Genomic DNA, 18,321 nt, shown 5'->3' with positions numbered 1-18,321 from the left:
ATATATATAGATAGATATGTATATATATAATTATCTATCATCATTTAAGTATGTTGATGTTATAATTACAGTACTCGAGTTTCTTGCTTTCATGGGATGTAAAATGTAATTTCATTATTATAAATTTAAGAAAAATTAAGCTACAATAATGTGATATATATTTTTATTAGCATAAAATCCATATAAAATTTCTTTAAAAGTTAAGCTTGCACTACATGCTGAATACAGCAAACACTTTCAATTTATCCTTTCTTTTCCAAGAATTTCAGTATATCTAGCTGTGACTGGTTTTAATAGGTTTCTATTCTCAGAGGCCAGTCTGTGGTCAAACTTCCCTGGTGACAGTCTGGTTTGCCAGACTATTGCTAACTGCAACACAGGCCCACACATCACAACCTGTCTGAAGAGGCACCTCTTGCAAGAACTTATCTAGTTTCTGTTTGAAGACTTCAATATTTTCTTGTTTTAACACTCTGGTTGTCTATCATCGAGGTAGGGTCACCCAACAAGAAGAAAGCACTTTCACTATCAATCATTCAATCACTGTCTTGCCAGAAGGACACTGACCTCACAGTTCAGATGACCATTCATACCACATCTCCACCATGAGAACTCAAGTCTGGCTAATCAGTTTCCCCTGAATCCTTTCATAAATCTTACCTTGCTCACATTCCAACAACATGTCAAATCTTAAAAACTGCTTACCTCTATATATCCCTATCTAATATGCTTACACAGGCCTATTGGATATCCAAGCCTCAAGCATCTAAAATGTCCAAACCACCTCATCACCACCATAATGCTTTTGTTAATGCCGCACCTTCTCCTAATCTCCAAATTCTCTGTATAATATTCACACCACATACTGCCTTCAAACAACATCTGTACTGCCTCCCGGCTCCTCCTCAATGCAACATTCAAACCCCATGATTCATACCCATACAACAGTGCAAGTATCACTATACTCTGGTACATTCCCTTTTTTTTTTGCCTCCATGGATAAAGTTCTTTATTTCCACAGATGCCTCAATGCATCAACCACTTTTTTTCCCCATCATCAATTCTACACTTCACCTCATCTCTCATAGACCCAACTGCTGACAAGTCTACTACCAAATATCTGAGCATATTTACTTCCTCCATACTCCCTCCAATCTGATATCCAATTTCTCATTCCCTAGATTTTTTGATAATCTCATCACTTGCTCTATCCCATGTTCACTTTTAATTTCCATTTTTTTTTAACACGTTCGCCAGCCATCTCCCACCAAGGCAGGGTGACTCAAAAAATAAACACTTTCACCATCATTCAACACTTTAACCATCATTAACACATAATCACTGTCACTCCAAACGGCCAATATCCCAAACCCCTCCTTTAAAGTGCAGGCATTGTATTACCCACCTCCAGGACTCAAGTCTGACTAACCGGCTTCCTTGAATCCCTTCACAAAATATTACCCTGCTCATACTTCAACAGCTTGTCAGGTTCCAAAATCCATTTATCTCCATTCATTCCTATCTAACATGGTCACATGCCTGCTGCATGTACAAGCCCCTTGCACACAAAACCTCTTTTACCCCCTTCCTCCATCCTATCCTAGGACAGCCCCTACCCCTCCTCCCCTCTGCTACAGATTTATACACCCTTTAAGTCAATCTATTTTGCTCCATGCTCTCTAAATGACCAAACCACCTCAATAACCCCTCTTTAGCTTTCTGAATAATACTTTTAGTAACTCCACACTTCCTCCTAATTTCCACACAATGAATTCTCTGCATAATATTTACACCACACATTGCCCTTAGACATGTCATCTCTACTGCCTCCAGCGTCCTCCTTGCTGCAGCATTTACCCCCCATGCTTCACAACCACATTACAGTGTTGGTAACACTATACTTTCGTACATTCCCTTCTTTGTTTAGGGGTAAATCAGTGAATAGCATTATGTAGGTAGTGCTGTTTGTGGTACATAATAACATATCCTTGAGAGGATGCCAACTGTTTTGGATATTTTTTTGTTATGTGCTGGATATGAGTGTTGAATTTCAAGCTGCTGTCAAGGTGCAAACCCAGAAATTTTCCCTCATTATGTTTGTTTGTATATGTAGGCCTACTAGGTCTCTCATACCAAATTTAAAACCACTAGAATTTATGCATAGATCTATGTGAACAACCCTGGCATCAATAACAAAGAACTATGTATGAGACAGTGAAAGATAAAGTGGTACATTCTCAACAGGTACAGTATTTCATAATGTAGATGAATGGTTCAGAGATGAATGGTTCAGACAGGATGATGAATTAGACACTTATGCAACACTTGGGTATCTTTATTGTGGAAACGTTTTGCCAACCAGTGGTTTCCTCATTCCAGCACAGGGAAGAATGGCTGAAGATCAGAAGGAGTTTGAGGTAATCAGTCCATCAATTTTGACTGATGAATTGATTGCATTAACTCCAGGATGTTATCAGTCCAACAATCTTGATTGATGGACTGATCACATTGACTCCAGGCTGAGGTACTGATTACCTCAAAGTCCTGATCTTCAACCATTCTTCCCTGTATTAGACCGAGGAAGTCATTAGTTGGCAAAACGTTTCCACAATAAAGATACCCAAGTGTTGCACAAGTGTCTAATTCATCAAATTTCATAATAAACATAGCAAAAATATGTAGTTTACCCTTCTTTACCTATGATGAGTTCCAAAAATTTTTCTACTCCCGGAGTCCAGCCTTGAGCCAAGCTCATTTAGATACATATTAAAACAATCTTTATGGACAGAAATCAATATTCTCCAAAGAGGAGAACAATGTATAAAGCGCTCACCTTTAACGTGTCTGTCACTGAAGCCGTCTTCTCTAGGAGCACAGTTTCATCCTGAGCATCAAGTCTTGTTCGACCGGGTTTTTTGCGAAACACCGAGCCATCTACCCCGAGGAGTGAGGCTAATTTGGCTCCATTTTCAATAATCTGTTGAATGATCCACAGTTCATACAGTAACAAAGTTTATTAAAGATTAAAGCTCCTTCATTTCAGCATGATACAATGTGTGTACAGAGGTGGGTGACATTTAGATGTACATGCAGAAAGCCCTTTTGTTATGCAGAGCATGTCAGGCAAACTTACTTAAATTAGAGATAATGGATAATGAAGTAATACTATATTTCAGTAAGATATAATTGGTAACCATGAGGTTGCCATTGGAAACCATGTTAAACTATGAGGCTACTTACTATCATGGGGTCATATACAACATTGACCATGGTAATGTTTACTATCATGGAGTAACACACAACATTACCATGGTATGCTGTTTACTGCTATACCGATGCACACAACATTAATCATGGTAGTGTGTTGATTATCATGGAGCCCCAAACAATATCCACCAAGGTAGGGCTTCTTAAATTATTCTACATCCACACCACATTCATAGTAGTTACATTACTACAGTTCCCTGCTAATCCAGAATCTGTGAATACCACAAAATTCTATAAACATAAAAAATTTGTTTTATATTTTGGCTGCTTTTGCATTGCAGCAACCATCTCTCTAAAAATACTGTTCTAACCTTACCTCTATAAATACTGTTCTAATTTTTTTTTTTTTTTTTTTTTTAATCACACTGGCCGATTCCCACCAAGGCAGGGTGGCCTGAAAAAGAAAAACTTTCACCATCATTCACTCCATCACTGTCTTGCCAGAAGGGTGCTTCACACTACAGTTTTTAAACTGCAACATTAACACCCCTCCTTCAGAGTGCAGGCACTGTACTTCCCATCTCCAGGACTCAAGTCTGGCCTGCCGGTTTCCCTGAACCCCTTCATAAGTGTTACTTTGCTCACACTCCAACAGCACGTCAAGTATTAAAAACCATTTGTCTCCATTCACTCCTATCAAACACGCTCATGCATACCTGCTGGAAGTCCAAGCCCCTCGCACACAAAACCTCCTTTACCCCCTCTCTCCAACCTTTCCTAGGCCGACCCCTAATTTTATCTCTGTAAATACTGTTATAACCTTATCTCTATACTGTTCTAACATTATCTCTATAAATATTGCCTTAACTTTTTCTCTATAAATAGTGCTGTAACCTTATTAATATTGCAAATGATTAGAAAGAATGTCTGGAAAGAAGAGATTTGGGAGTGGGAAATAAGTTAACAGATTTCAAATGAAATCCTATGACTGGTTATAAATTCAAGGAATAGTGTGCCTAGCCAATTATCCACAAGAGACACTTCAGTAAAAACAATGAATAATTAAGTTCAGTGAATTTGGAAGTCTGACTAGTGCTAAAAGCTATGAACGATCTAATTTACACACAAAACAGAAAAAAATTGTGGAGAGGTTAAAAAATGACTTAAGTATGTATAGACAAAAGTTTCCTCATAATAATTTTGAAGCTCCAGCAGATCAAGCTGCATTCCAGCAGTTGAGAGTCATAGATCTCTAACATGGCTTTGTCTGTAACTGTACATTTAGGTCAGCGCTGGCAATAAATAATGTATATCCAGTTATTTAATACATAGTTTAATTAATCTTGTTGATAAGACATAGTGCAGTAGTGACAATATGTTTGCTGACAATATGGTTTGCATCTTGGAGGCTGAAGTATCGCTTATCTTTTTTTTTTTTTTAAATTAAGCCAATCAGACTTGGGGAGGGAAGGGGTCCTCGACACTGGAGAGTTTTGTTCGCCGTAAAATATGGACGGTATTTAATATTTTACACATTTCCTCCTTTGATTCTGTGATTTTTGTCCTTGGCATCATATATTACAGTGGAACCTCAGTATGTGACCTTAATTCATTCCAGAAGGCTGTTCGAGTGCCGCTCCGTCTGAGCATCGAATAAGTTCTTCCCATCCAATTTTCTGTTTGGTTGGCTGTTATCACTAATTTTTGTAGGCCCCATGGTGACTTATACAAATACAAAAAAACACCAAAAAATGTGAAGAAACACAAAACAGTTTACGTACAGCAAAGTTCTGGCAGGTCATATTTGTTTGGTCAAGTGCTGAGCTTTGCTCGAGTAGGGAGCTGGTCGTATACCAAGGTTCCACTGCAATTCTAAAAAAAAGCATTATCACTCTTTCTCAATGGGCTGAAATTACAGTGGACCCCCGGTTAACGATATTTTTTCACTCCAGAAGTATGTTCAGGTGCCAGTACTGACCGAATTTGTTCCCATAAGAAATATTGTGAAGTAGATTAGTCCATTTCAGACCCCCAAACATACATGTACAAACGCACTTACATAAATACACTTACATAATTGGTCGCATTCGGAGGTAATCGTTATGCGGGGGTCCACTGTATTTACGTCGAGAATTTCTTCTTTTTTAAAGAATACAAAATCCAGTATATACCATGTGTGTCTTTCTCTCTAGCATCTCTGATGTGCTGGTGCATGCATAATGGAACCATTTATTACATGTAGAATTAGGTGAATTATACTGAAAAAATACACATTGCAGAACAAGCTTTTATGGGACAACATTTCACTCTATAGTTTTATCTAGTCACGATTTGATAACATTATAACAGAGTGAGATAATGTGCCAATAGCACTCATATACATGTACCATTATGGCCTCATACACTAGTCACTCTTATTTATAGCTGAAATCCCCCATTACAGTGATTTGTGCTATTTCTTCAGAGTCACTTTTTAATAACAGTTTTCTCTGGCTGTTAACCCTTTCAGGGTTTCGGCCGTACTAGTACGGCTTACGCGCCAGTGTCCATGACGTTCTAGTATGCATAAATTCTAGCGCCTTCAAATCTAGTGAGAGAAAGCTGGCAGGCCTACACATGAAAGAATGGGTCTATGTGGTCAGTGTGCGCAGTATAAAAAAAAATCCTGCAGCACACAGTGCATAATGAGAAAAAAAAAACTTTGACCATGTTTTTGGATTAAAACAGCGACTTTGCACTATATTTTCGTATGGTATTTATTGTTGTATTCTAGTTTTCCTGGTCTCAATGTATAGAATGGAAGGCATATTACAGAAATTGAGATGATTTTGACTGGTTTTACAATGAAAAGTACCTTGAAATTTCGCTCAAAGTAGCAGAAATGTTCGATTTTTACCAAAGTTCAAAAGTAAACAAATCATGCTAAGCGTCCAATATACGTCAACTGGTGAGTCTAATATTCTTTCACAAGTGCGTCAATATTATTTATACCATTTCTACACTAATGCAGTAGTCTGCATAACAGTAAATTTTATTTTTTTTTTTGTGAGAATAAAAATTAAAAGTGGAAAGCAAAAGAAATGTAAGAGGGGCCTGGGGATGTGACTAATGAACAGGAATGTCTTTCTTGTTTATTCTGGATCCTATTTGGAAATTGGCATCTTTTTAAATTTGTTTTAAATTGGCAAAATTGCTAAATTCTGACCACTGTATTGGATACCTGAAATCGGTAAATTGGTGGTTTCTTGTACTCATTCGATAGAAAAAATGGAGTTCTGGCAAAATAGTTATGATTTTTGTCAACTAGTACATTGGAATTGGCCGAAAATAGGGCTCAAATTGGGCAAAATCGCCGATGCATAAACATCAAGACCGCTAACTTCATGAGAGCATAATTCTGTAAGTTTTCCATCAAATTTCATACTTTTGATGTCGTGATCGGGAAAAAATTCTCTATCTTTTCGTAAGAATTTTTTTTTTTTTTTTTTTTTTGAAATTTGGAGGACCCTGAGAACAAGTCTCTGAGAGGGCCTGTGGACCCTGAAAGGGTTAAGTAGTTCTTTATATATCTAGCAACTTTTTTCTTTCCATGTAATTCTAAAAAGGAGACTGAATGTATTCACAAATAGTTTTTCTTCTCTCTTCTGGTCTCTACTTCTAAAATTTTGACATTATTTGTATTTTGAGCTTTAATTTCCATAGCCTGAAGCAAGTCTTTTACCAAAATTGACAGGCCTCCTCCTCTTTCTAATCTGTTTCAACACCAAACTGAGAAGTAAACTCTCAAATACTATCTTATATACAAGGAGATTTTTCAATTACATTTTTGATGCTGAAGGAAGTATTCAGACACGTTGTTATGTTAGGTTAGCCAAGTCATCAATGTTGACAATGGTATAAAATAATGACAATTTGATAAGTAAGATACTTATGCAATAGTTGGATATTTTTATTGTTGAAACGATTTTTCCTATGTGGTAGGCTTCATCAGTCGAATATGGAGAATAGATTGTAGGCAGCAGAGTAGTGGTGAGGTAAAGACGATATAATCAGCCTTGGAGAAATAGTTTGAAGTGGTCAGTCCCTCAGCCTGGAGAAGAGTTCAGCGAGGAACTGACCACCTCAAACTATTTCTCCAAGGTTGATGGATTGATTACATCATCCTTACATTGTCACTATTCCTGCTGTCTACAATCCATTATTTGTATTTGACTGATGAAGCCTACCACATATATGAAACATTTCAACAATAAAGATATCCAACTGTTGCATATGTGTCTTATTCATCATCAGGAAACAATAAATATTTCCTGACGTGGGTCTTAGTGATATGATGACCAGCAACTGAAGCCATCTGTTGGATTACCAGTCCACCTTCTTTTAAAATTAAAATATTCTAAGACAGATTGTTTTACCCAATGGTTCACCAAATACCACATAAAAAGCAGTTTTTATTCTTAAGATACATATGTACTATAATGCAGACAATAGAGGGAAACTAATAGTAATACAGCACTTACCTCTGTGTCCAGGTCTGCTCCAGTAGCATGACGGAACTTAACCATTCTTACTTCAAACTCGTTGATCATTTTAATAGCACCCTCCTGTAAATAAATTTCTATTTTATCATACTTGCCAAAAAACTATTATTTAAATTTCATTACTTTCTCAAGTTGTATACATATTCGTTGTTTAGAATTTAATAAAATATTAGTACACAAATCATTAATCAGCAAAATTTTTTTAACAAAAAATCTATGTACTGTGTACCTAAATCTAATATTTTCTTCTCAGTAACAAAAATAACTCACCTGATATTCTTTGTGTTGCTTGATAATACACTTAGCAATACATTATCAGTATTGCTACCTGACCCATGAAAGAATTTGTTATTTTCATGGCTACAATATAATCCAATAGCTAGGATGAACAAAACCCATCAACAAACAAGAGGGACTCAAAATCTCATAATGAAAATGATTTGATATGCAGTTCAAGACTGACTTAAAACAAGACACTATGGAAGAATGTAAAGATTCACTGAAACAATGTTTTGGAGACCAAGTTTCTTCAAGCTATAGAGTACAATACAGGTACCATCCGACTTATGACCGAGTTCGGTTCCAAGAAACCTGTCATAAGTCGAAATGGACGTAAGTCGAACTTTACTACTGAATATCAACATCACATTTTTGTAATGACTTTATTTTATTGTTTTATTTTACTTTTTATGCTGTTAGTACTGTATTTTATACCATAAGGTTTAGGGTAAACACTGTGTACAACACAAACAGTTGTTTATTTCCCAGAAATTTGGCATAAAAAACACGGTCATAAGTCGAGTGGTCGTAAGTCGAGCAGGTCGTAAGTCGGATGGTAGGTGTACATGGTACACCTGGATCTATATAGTCAGGAGAGCAGGTGATGAGGAGATTTAAGGTGCAAAGCTATGTAACATCATGAGGGCAATGGGGGTCTGAGAGCCAGGAGTTCTTTCAACTGGAAACTTCTTTGGCTCTAGGGTAATGGTGTCGTTGGCATGAATGATCATCAATTCCAGGCACTTTCTTCTTTTTCTGTTTTTTTCACTGATAACCATGCTTCCCCTGGGCTAATTCATATGGTGTGTAGTGTTAGAATGTAAAACACAGGCATTATTGGTGTTAATGGCACAGCAAGCATGTGCTCATACTTGTGCGTAGACAAATCCATAGCTGTCCCATCCTCTCATCCACATATGTTTTTACCCAGGGCTTCCAAGAGAAATTTTGCAAGGCAGAACAAGGCTACTTTGGGGCCCCTGGGGGCAGGCTGAGGCTTCTCTCAAAATTGAGAATTTGAAGTTCAATAAAACCATTGGTAAACTTTCATAAATGCTTTATTATCTGCACAGCAAAATGACCAGATAACATATACAGTACTACTTTATACATATACTTTATAGATTCTGAAAATTTTTGTTGACCTATAACTATACAGGTGCCTAAATTTTTAAACATTTAATAAGATCTTTCAAAGTAAAATAAATTCTTAAAAGTTTAACATTTATTTAGACTACTTAGTGAAACGAGCTTTTCTGGCTGTTTTGTCTGCAAAATTTCTAATAACACTATCAAAATAAATTTATCTGGCAATGCTTGAATCAATACTCAGTCTTGCTAAATCAACAAGTCGGGATTGAGACATAGTAGAACTTAAAAAGTTTTTGATGTGTCTGAGTTTGCTAGAAGAACTTTCTGCTGACACTAGTATAACTGGAATTGTCAACAACATTCTGAAACTACCACAAACATTTGGAAATATCTCACAAAGTTTGCAGTCTTTTAATAAATTTAGCAATTCTGAAGTTTTCAGTTCTGGTTTTCCAAAATTTGCTTTATGTACTAATGGTAAATGTTACAGTTCTGCTGCAAAATCTTCATCATTAAGATCCAGGCCCTGGACCAATGTACCAGCTGAACATCCCTTCTCATAGGCCCTGCAGTTTGATCTACATGGCCAAAACCTTCAGTAAATATCACAACTATGGCTACCTACATACACTTTATTGCAACTACTGCAAGGGATGGAGTAGATGCGAGTGTTCTCCTCAGGCCTTTCATTAACCCTTTTAAATATATTTCTGCTTCAAAATAGCAGATTAACCTCACCAGCACTGACAGGAGTGGAGGAGTGATCATCTTGGACATGGCCAACTACCCCTAAAAGATGATGGATCTCCTTAATGGCTCAAATACATATACCTGTTTCAATAAACATACAAGCAGTTTCAAAGACTGTTCTTCTGAAGGTGAGAAGTATCCTCAAACATTCTTAACAGGAAAGGAAACTTACATATCTGGTACCTGCCAACTTGGGATATACAGTACATGTACATGTATAGTCTCTATAAAACCCACAAACCTGGGGTACCCCTCAGACCTGTTACTTCAGGAAGAGGTAGCGTTCCTCTCAATGTAGCTGAGGTTTGGGAAAATAAATTTCCAGTTTGTACTTATTTGCTTGGCACTATCAGTAGTGCACACTTATTGAACAAGAAACTTGCCAGTTTGCATTTCATTTTATTGTTGTTCACCTCATTTACCTGCTCTCCTGAACCTATAAATTTGAAATAGCTTGGTTTCCAAGCAAAACATTCTCTTCATATCCATAAGGGTTTCCATTTTGTTACTGTCTCATTTTATCAGCTTACTGGTTTTATAACCTCTTCCCCAGAAGACTGACTTGCTCATATTTACAGGTCATCCTCAACTTAAAACAAGATACATTACTGGTGTATGTGAGACAGCTTCCTCATTTGTAATCCAAACATCTAAACTGCTCATTGTAGCTACATCATCAGTACTAAACAAGTGAGCAATGCACAAGTAAATCATCCAACATACAAATCAGTTATTTTTACAGAAAACAATAGTACAAAAAATGGTTTTGTTTCACACATGTTTTGACCTACAGATCAGCAGTTGTAAAACTTTCACTGCTTCACTCATGAGGGTGGAGAGTTGTAACCTAGACACTTCTTATATTTTTCATTAATGGGAATTATGAAGATTTTTTTATTATTAACACATCAGCTGTTTCCCACCAAGGCAGGGTGGCCCAAAAAAAGAAAAACTTTCATCATCATTCACTCCATCCATATCTTGTCAGAGGCATGCTTACACAACAGTTATAAAACTGCAACATTAACATCCCTCCTTCAGAGTGCAGGCACTGTGCTTTCCATCTCCAGGACTCAAGTCTAGCCTGCTGGTTTCCATGAATCCCTTCACAAGTGTTACCTTGCTCACACTCCAACAGCACGTCATGCCCTAAAAACCATTTGTCTCCATTCACTCCTATTTAACATGCATATACATACTTGCTGGAAGTCTGAGCCCCTTCACACACAAAACCTCCTTTACCCCCTCCCTCCATCCTCTCGTAGGCCGACCCCTACCCCGCCTTCCCTCCACTACAGATTTATACACTCTCGAAGTCATTCTATTTTGTTCCATCCTCTCTACATGTCTGAACCATCTCAATAACCCCTCCTCAGCCCTCTGGATAATAGTTTTGATAATCCTGCACCTCCTCCTAATTACCAAACTACAGATTCTCTGCATTATATTCACACTACACATTGCCCTCATACATGACATCTCCACTGCCTCCAGCCTTCTTGTTGCAACATTCACCATCCATGCTTCACACCCATATAAGAGCATTGGTATAACTATACTCTCACACATTCCCCTCTTTGCTTCCATGGATAAAGTTCTTTGTCTCCATAGACTCCTCGGTGCACCACTCACCTTTTTCCCCTCGTCAATTCTATGATTCACCTCATCTTTCATAGGCCCATCTGCTGACACGTCCACTCCCAATTATCTGAAAACATTCACCTCCTCCATACACTCTCCCTCCAATCTGATATCCAATCTTTCATTACCTAATTTTTTTGTTATCCTCATCACCTTACTCTTTCCTACATTGACTTTTAATTTCCTTCTTTTACATATCCTACTAAACTCATCCACCAACTTCTGTAACTTCTCTTTGGAATCTCCCAAAAGCCAAGTGTCATCAGCTAAGAGTAACTGTGACAGCTCCGACTTTGTGTTAGATTCTTTATCTTTCAACCCCACACCTCTTGCCAACACCTGAGCATTCACTTCTCTTACAACTCCACCTATAAATATACTGAACAATCATGTTGACATAATAATCTCCCTCTCTCATACATACTCTAACCTGAGCCTCAGTATCCTCGTAAAAACTCTTCACTGCTTTCAATAACCTACCTCCTATTCCATACATTTGCAACATCTGCCACACTGCCCCCCTATCTACCCTATTATATGCCTTTTCCAAATCCATAAATGCCACAAAAACCTCTTTACTCTTATCTAAATACTCTTCACCTATATGTTTCACTGCAAACACTTGGTCTACACACCTCCTACCCTTCCTAAAGCCTCCTTGTTTGTCTGCTATCCTGCACTCCGTCTTGCTCTTAATTCTTTCAGTAATAACTCTACCATACACTTTACCAGCTATACTCAACAGACTTCTTTCAACAAACCGGCCGTATCCCACTGAGGCAGGGTGACCCAAAAAGAAAACCCAGAGGGGTGTGTATATATATATGCCTCTAAATGCATGTGTAGTGTGACCTAAGTGTAAGTAGAAGTAGCAAGACGTACCTGAAATCTTGCATGTTTATGAGACAGAAAAAGACACTAGCAATCCTACCATAACATAACGTAAGCAATCATTTCTTTTTTGTCATCCGCACTACATCCATGCACATTCAAACATTCCAGTTTTATAAAGTTTTTCTTTTTCTTGTTTTTAGTAATTTATACAGAAGGGATGACTTACCCATTGCTCCCAACATTTGGATTAAATGGAATGTTCAAAGAATCAGTGTTGTAAATCAATGAAGAGGATGTTTACAGTACCTGAGAGAATGAATCTTTGGCAGGGGCAGCTCCAGAAACTTTATACAGGAGGGGCTTTGGGGTGGCAAATTGCTTCAAAGATGGGGACAGGGGACTTGTCTTGAGGCTGCATTACTATCTTTATTTAGGGGCTTCAGTCTCCCTTGTGTCCCCTTGGCAGTACCCATGATTTCTGAAATACTTGTAGGACATTATACCTTATCATTGTGGTTGTGCAGAAATATACCATAGTTGAGGCATATGCTGGGATCTCTCTCCTCCAAACGTACAGCTTGCTCATATGCCTGCCGAGCATTCTCTTCATCATCTAAATAAGTAAGGGAAACTGTTTGGATGATAAAAATACTGAATTAGTCAAATGTAAGTCCTGACATGCTGTTGGAATGTGTACATGGTAAAATTTATGGATTTAGGGAAACTGGTTAACCTTACTTGAATCCATTCTATATTCACCAGGCATCTCAGGCCAATCATGCCAAATTTGGAGGCAGGAAATATAAAACGTTGATCTACGTTTGGAGCGCTAGCGGTACAAACGTAGATCTACATTTGAACAGTCTAAGGGTTAAAAAAAATATTAGCTACCTGTGAGACAACATACATAAAATACCCTCTACAAGTCTAAGAACATATTGTCTATTCTCCCTTGTTTGTCCTGCCTAATATACATCATATAACAAAAAATTCAAGCTAGACTTGAGGTGTGCACCAGGGTCCAAGAATTTTCAAAAAATAATTTCATTATTTTTTCTTATGAAATGGTAGAGAATCTTTTTCTGAAAGTAATAAAACAAAAAGTACGAAATTTGATGGAAAATTGACGAAATTATGCTCTCGCGAATTTTGATGTGTCGGCGATATTTATGCATCGGCGATTTTGCTGACTTTGACTCCCATTTTAGGGAAATTACAGTATTCCAGCCAACCAAATTCTTAGCTATTTCACTAGTATTACTTCTATTCTATCGATTGAGCACAAGAAATCGCCAAGTCAACTGTATCAACAACAAAATAAAGTGACCGGAAATTGGTAATTTGTCCAATTTAATGCAAAGTTCAAAATATTCCAATTTCAAAATAGGGTCCAGGATAAACAATGCAGGCATTCCTGGCACTAAACTAACAATTCCTCTGTTCATTAGTTATGTTTTCAGGCTTTACAAATGAATTCCATTTTGATTTTTTATTCACATAATGAATTTTTATTCAAACCAAAAAATAGAAGATTTACTGTTATGCAATACTGTAATAATTGTATAAATAATATCACCACATTTGTGAATGTATATTAGACCCACCAGCTGTCATGTATTAGACTTGTGATGTATTTTGTTTACTCTTGAACATCGGCAAAAATTTAACATTTCTGCTACTTTGAGCTCAGTTTCAAGCCATTTCCAGTACTTAAACCAATCAAAATCATCTCTATTTCTGTAGTAGATCTTCCATTCTATCAAATGAGATCAAGAAATTGTAAATACAACTATAGAAAACATACAAAAAACACTGCAAAGTCGCTGTTTTAATCGAAAATTACGGTCTCAGTTTTTTTCTCTCATTATGCACTGTGTGCTGCAGGATTTGTTTTATGTAGTGCACACATACCACATAGATATCTCTCAAATCTAGGCCCAAATTTACTGCTCACAGCTTATCAGAGTGAGCTGAGCTCATGGCGTAGATCTACGGTTTGGACCTTGAATGTAAAGCCGTAGATCTATGGCACGGACACTGAAAGGGTTAATAGCAAGAAGCATTATTATTATTATTGTTATTATTATTATTATTATGGGGAAGTGCTAATCCTGTAAGGGTCACACAGTTTCCTCAAAAATAAAATTGTGATAAAGGATGCACAAAATACACAAACACTTTTATGGGCTTTACTAGAGAATTTAGAAAATATAAAACATCATATCTGGTCATCTTACCTTTGGCTTTCATTACATTGTTAATCCTTAGCATTTAGCACATGATCAGGGGCAAATTTTTTTATTTGTGCTTCAGTCCACTGCTTTTTAGTGAAGAGACTATACAGTGCCAGGGAAATGGGTGGTAAACAAGTTTGATCCAACAAGTTTGATCCAAGGAAGGGAAAGGTATCTCCAATTCTCGGGATACAGAGTCCTTCAGCAGCATTAAGGCACCTCCCTAGCTGGGAAGGAGAGGAACTCCTAATTTAGGCAATTTACTGATCATGTAACTATAAAATATAACAGCTATCATCAGTTGACTGTTGGGCATCACATTTAAATTTCAGCTGCCTACAGCAGGTTTCTAGCTTTTATCCTAATTTGTTGAAATAGGTTTTATCTAAAAATCATATGAGTGGCAGTGTAGGTATTTCCACTCAATGTACTGTATATCACTGGCTGAGAGAAGGGAAAGAGACAGCCACATTAATAATAATAAAAAGGAGTGTAAGCAAAGTAACATTTATGGATTCAGGGAAACCAGTTAGCTGGACTCAATTGAGTACTGGAGGTAGGAAATACAGTGCCTGCACTCTGAAGAAGTGGTGGAGATATGTTGAAGTTTATGAACTGTAGTATTGGCAGGCCTCTGGAAAGGCAATGACGGAGTGAGTGATGGTGAAAGAGTTTCTTCTTTTTGGGTAACCCTGCCTCAGTGGGAAAATGGTGATGTGTAAAAAAAAAAAGCCATGAATGACCTAACAAGTTTTCCTAGCACCAGCAACAGGAAAAAGATGAAGTTATAGCAATGAAGTGAGGAAGATGGGATGTTGAAAAGGTACTAGACAGCTCTTCTTCACAGCGTACAGAACAATGGAACTAGTTACAAGAGGAGGTAGTAAGAACTAAAACCACTAAAAATTACAAGAAAGTTGTATGATAAACACCGAAGATGAGACTGCTCGTGTTTCCCACAAATAAGTAATTACAAATGCAGCACATATAATTACATACTAGCCAGAAGCATGAAGATGTGTCCTTTGGTAGGTCGCAGGTTGACAGCAGCGGAGAGGAAGTGAAATGCTGACGTATATTGCTGCATTGTGAGATGAACCAGTCCCAGGTTGTAAAGAATCTTCCAGTCAAATGGTGCTAAGTAGTTAGCTCGCTTCAGGCAGCTAATAGACTGAAAAAATTAATACATATCGTGAATTGTTGAGATATTATACTGTATACAGTCTCTCCTCACTTAGCAACGTACTTGTGTACCGATGACCCGAATTTACAACGGGCTCTCTGACCAGTATGCATATCTAAATAATGTATATTAGAGCTGATTTCCTCTATTCAGTTTATTACAATATACAGTACACTACTGTATAAACATTTAAAAATATACTAAAAATGTTATAAATGGTGCAAAGGTGACATTAAAGCAATATCAGAGATGGCTGACATACACCCACTACCATTATAGTATGCTCCTCATTTAATGATGGATTAGTCTACCAATGTGGCATTAAGAACAGAACTCTGTCATTAAGTGAGGAGAGGCTGAATTATTAGCCAAATAGTACTAAGATATATTTGCTGCACAGTCTCTTTATTAAAAAGTTATTATTATAAAATAACTTATAAATAAACCATTATCAAGCATATGCTTTCTGTAACCAGTACTGAATATCATATTAGACCACACAAAATACAACATAATATAATCTTGCAAGACAACACTTTCAAGAACATCTCTTCACTATGTGCTTGCATAATTTCACTTATCTTTAATATGAACAGTTTACTGGCCATTTCACCTAAAATGACTGGTCAATAACATCATAGAAGGGGCAGTCATTTTCACTATGTTAATCCTTTCAGGGTTTCTGATGTACGTACTAGAATAGCTTCCGCACCAGGGTTATTGACGTACTAGTACACCTAAATTTTAGCACCTTCAAATCAAGCAAGAGAAAGCTGGTAGGCCTACATATGAAAGAATGGGTCTATGTGGTCAGTGTGCACAGTATAAAAAAATCCTGCAGCACACAGTGCGTAATGAGGAAAAAAAAAACTTTGTGTTTTTGGTTTAAAACAGCGACTTTGCAGTGTATTTTCGTATGGTATTTATGGATGTATTCTAGTTTTCCTGGTCTCGTTTTATAGAATGGAAGACATATTACAGAAATTGAGATGATTTTGATTGGTTTCACAATGAAAAGTACCTTGAAATTGAGGTCAAAGTAGCAGAAATGTTCGATTTTTGCCAAAGTTCAAAAGTAAACAAATCATGCCATGCATCTAATACACATCAACTGGTGAGTCTAATATTCTTTCACAAGTGCACTGATATTATTTATATCAATTCTACACTAATGCAGTAGTCTGCATAACAGTAAATCTTCTATTTTTTGAGTGAATAAAAATTCAAAGTGGAAAGCAAAAGAAATGTAAGAGGGGCCTGGGGACGTGAATAATGAACAGAGGAAATGTTATTTTAGTGCCAGGGTTGTCTCTCTTGTTTATTCTGGACCCTATTTGGAAATTGGCATCTTTTGAAATTTGTATGAAATTGGCAAAACTGCTAATTTCTGACCACTTTACTGGATAGTTGAAATTGGTAAATGGGTGGTTTCTTGTACTCATTCAATAGAAAAATGGAGTTCTAGAGAAATAATTATGATTTTTGTCGACTAGTACACTGGCCGAAAATAGGGCTCAAAGTGGGCGAAATTGCTGATGCGTAAACATTGTCGAGACCACTAACTTCGTGAGAGCATAATTCTGTAAGTTTTCCATCAAATTTCATACTTTTGGTGTCATTATGATTGGGAAAAGATTATCTTTTCAAAAGAAAAAATAATTTTTTTTCTGAAAAATTTTCGACCCTGAGAACAAGTTTAAGAGAGGGCCTCTTAACCCTGAAAGGGTTAAATATGATGCAGACATTACAGAAAATTTATCAGCCAATAATATGAATACAGATTTCAAATTTCTCAGGCTTGATTTCACTTCCTTGATTACGAAAGCACCAGTAAATGATCTTGGACTACCATGCTAAAGAATCTGTGTTCAACAACAAGCTCTTCCTGATAGATTAGACACATGTGCAACTCTTGGGTATCTTTATTGAGGAAACATTTCGCCACACAGTGGCTTCATCAGTCCATACAAAGGAGAATCTTGAAGAACAGGAGGAGAATGAGGTAATCAGTCCCTCAACCTTGAGTCGATGTGGTCAGTCCATCAATCTTGAATAGAATACGGCATAAGTGTGGAGAAGGAGCTTATAAACCGTAGGCAGGAGAGGTGCAGCAGTCAAACTTGCACACGAAAATCACTCACTACGAAAGCAAAAGACTTAGCAGACGATACAACATCCCCCCAATGAAAAGCAGGGGTGTCACTAGCACATTAAGAGACCATACAATAAGTGTCAGGGGCCCGAGACTGTTCAACTGCCTCCCAGCATACATAAGGGGGATTACCAACAGACCCCTGGCAGTCTTCAAGCTGGCACTGGACAAGCACCTAAAGTCGGTTCCTGACCAGCCGGGCTGTGGCTTGTACGTTGGTTTGCGTGCAGCCAGCAGCAACAGCCTGGTTGATCAGGTTCTGATCCACCAGGAAGCCTGGTCACAGACTGGGCAGCGGGGGCGTTGATCCCCGGAACTCTCTCCAGGTAAACTCCAGGTGTCACATTTGTTCAATGTGGAAGTAGGTCATGCCCAAGGGTTAGGCAAGCGAAGAATTCCCAAGTATTA

At 37.4% G+C, this 18,321-nt stretch overlaps 1 protein-coding gene across 3 annotated transcripts in view; it reads right to left on the bottom strand.

The window, feature by feature from the left end:
- The window catches only part of LOC128697789 (BBSome complex member BBS4), a 139,737-nt gene that overhangs the window by 12,602 nt on the left and 108,814 nt on the right, over window positions 1–18,321 (bottom strand). For all 3 annotated transcript variants that reach the window (XM_070090212.1, XM_070090210.1, XM_070090211.1), the window contains 4 exons: window positions 15,578–15,749; window positions 12,848–12,975; window positions 7,728–7,811; window positions 2,834–2,977 (listed from right to left, as the gene is read on the bottom strand). In XM_070090212.1, the coding sequence (XP_069946313.1) occupies window positions 2,834–2,977; window positions 7,728–7,811; window positions 12,848–12,975; window positions 15,578–15,749 (528 nt within the window). The remainder of the gene's footprint in view (window positions 1–2,833; window positions 2,978–7,727; window positions 7,812–12,847; window positions 12,976–15,577; window positions 15,750–18,321) is intronic.

The sequence above is a fragment of the Cherax quadricarinatus genome, chromosome 31 (assembly GCF_038502225.1).
Source record: "Cherax quadricarinatus isolate ZL_2023a chromosome 31, ASM3850222v1, whole genome shotgun sequence".
Lineage (NCBI taxonomy): Eukaryota > Metazoa > Arthropoda > Malacostraca > Decapoda > Parastacidae > Cherax > Cherax quadricarinatus.
Note: the sequence above shows the minus strand (reverse complement) of the source record. Positions and strands in the feature narration are given on the sequence as shown.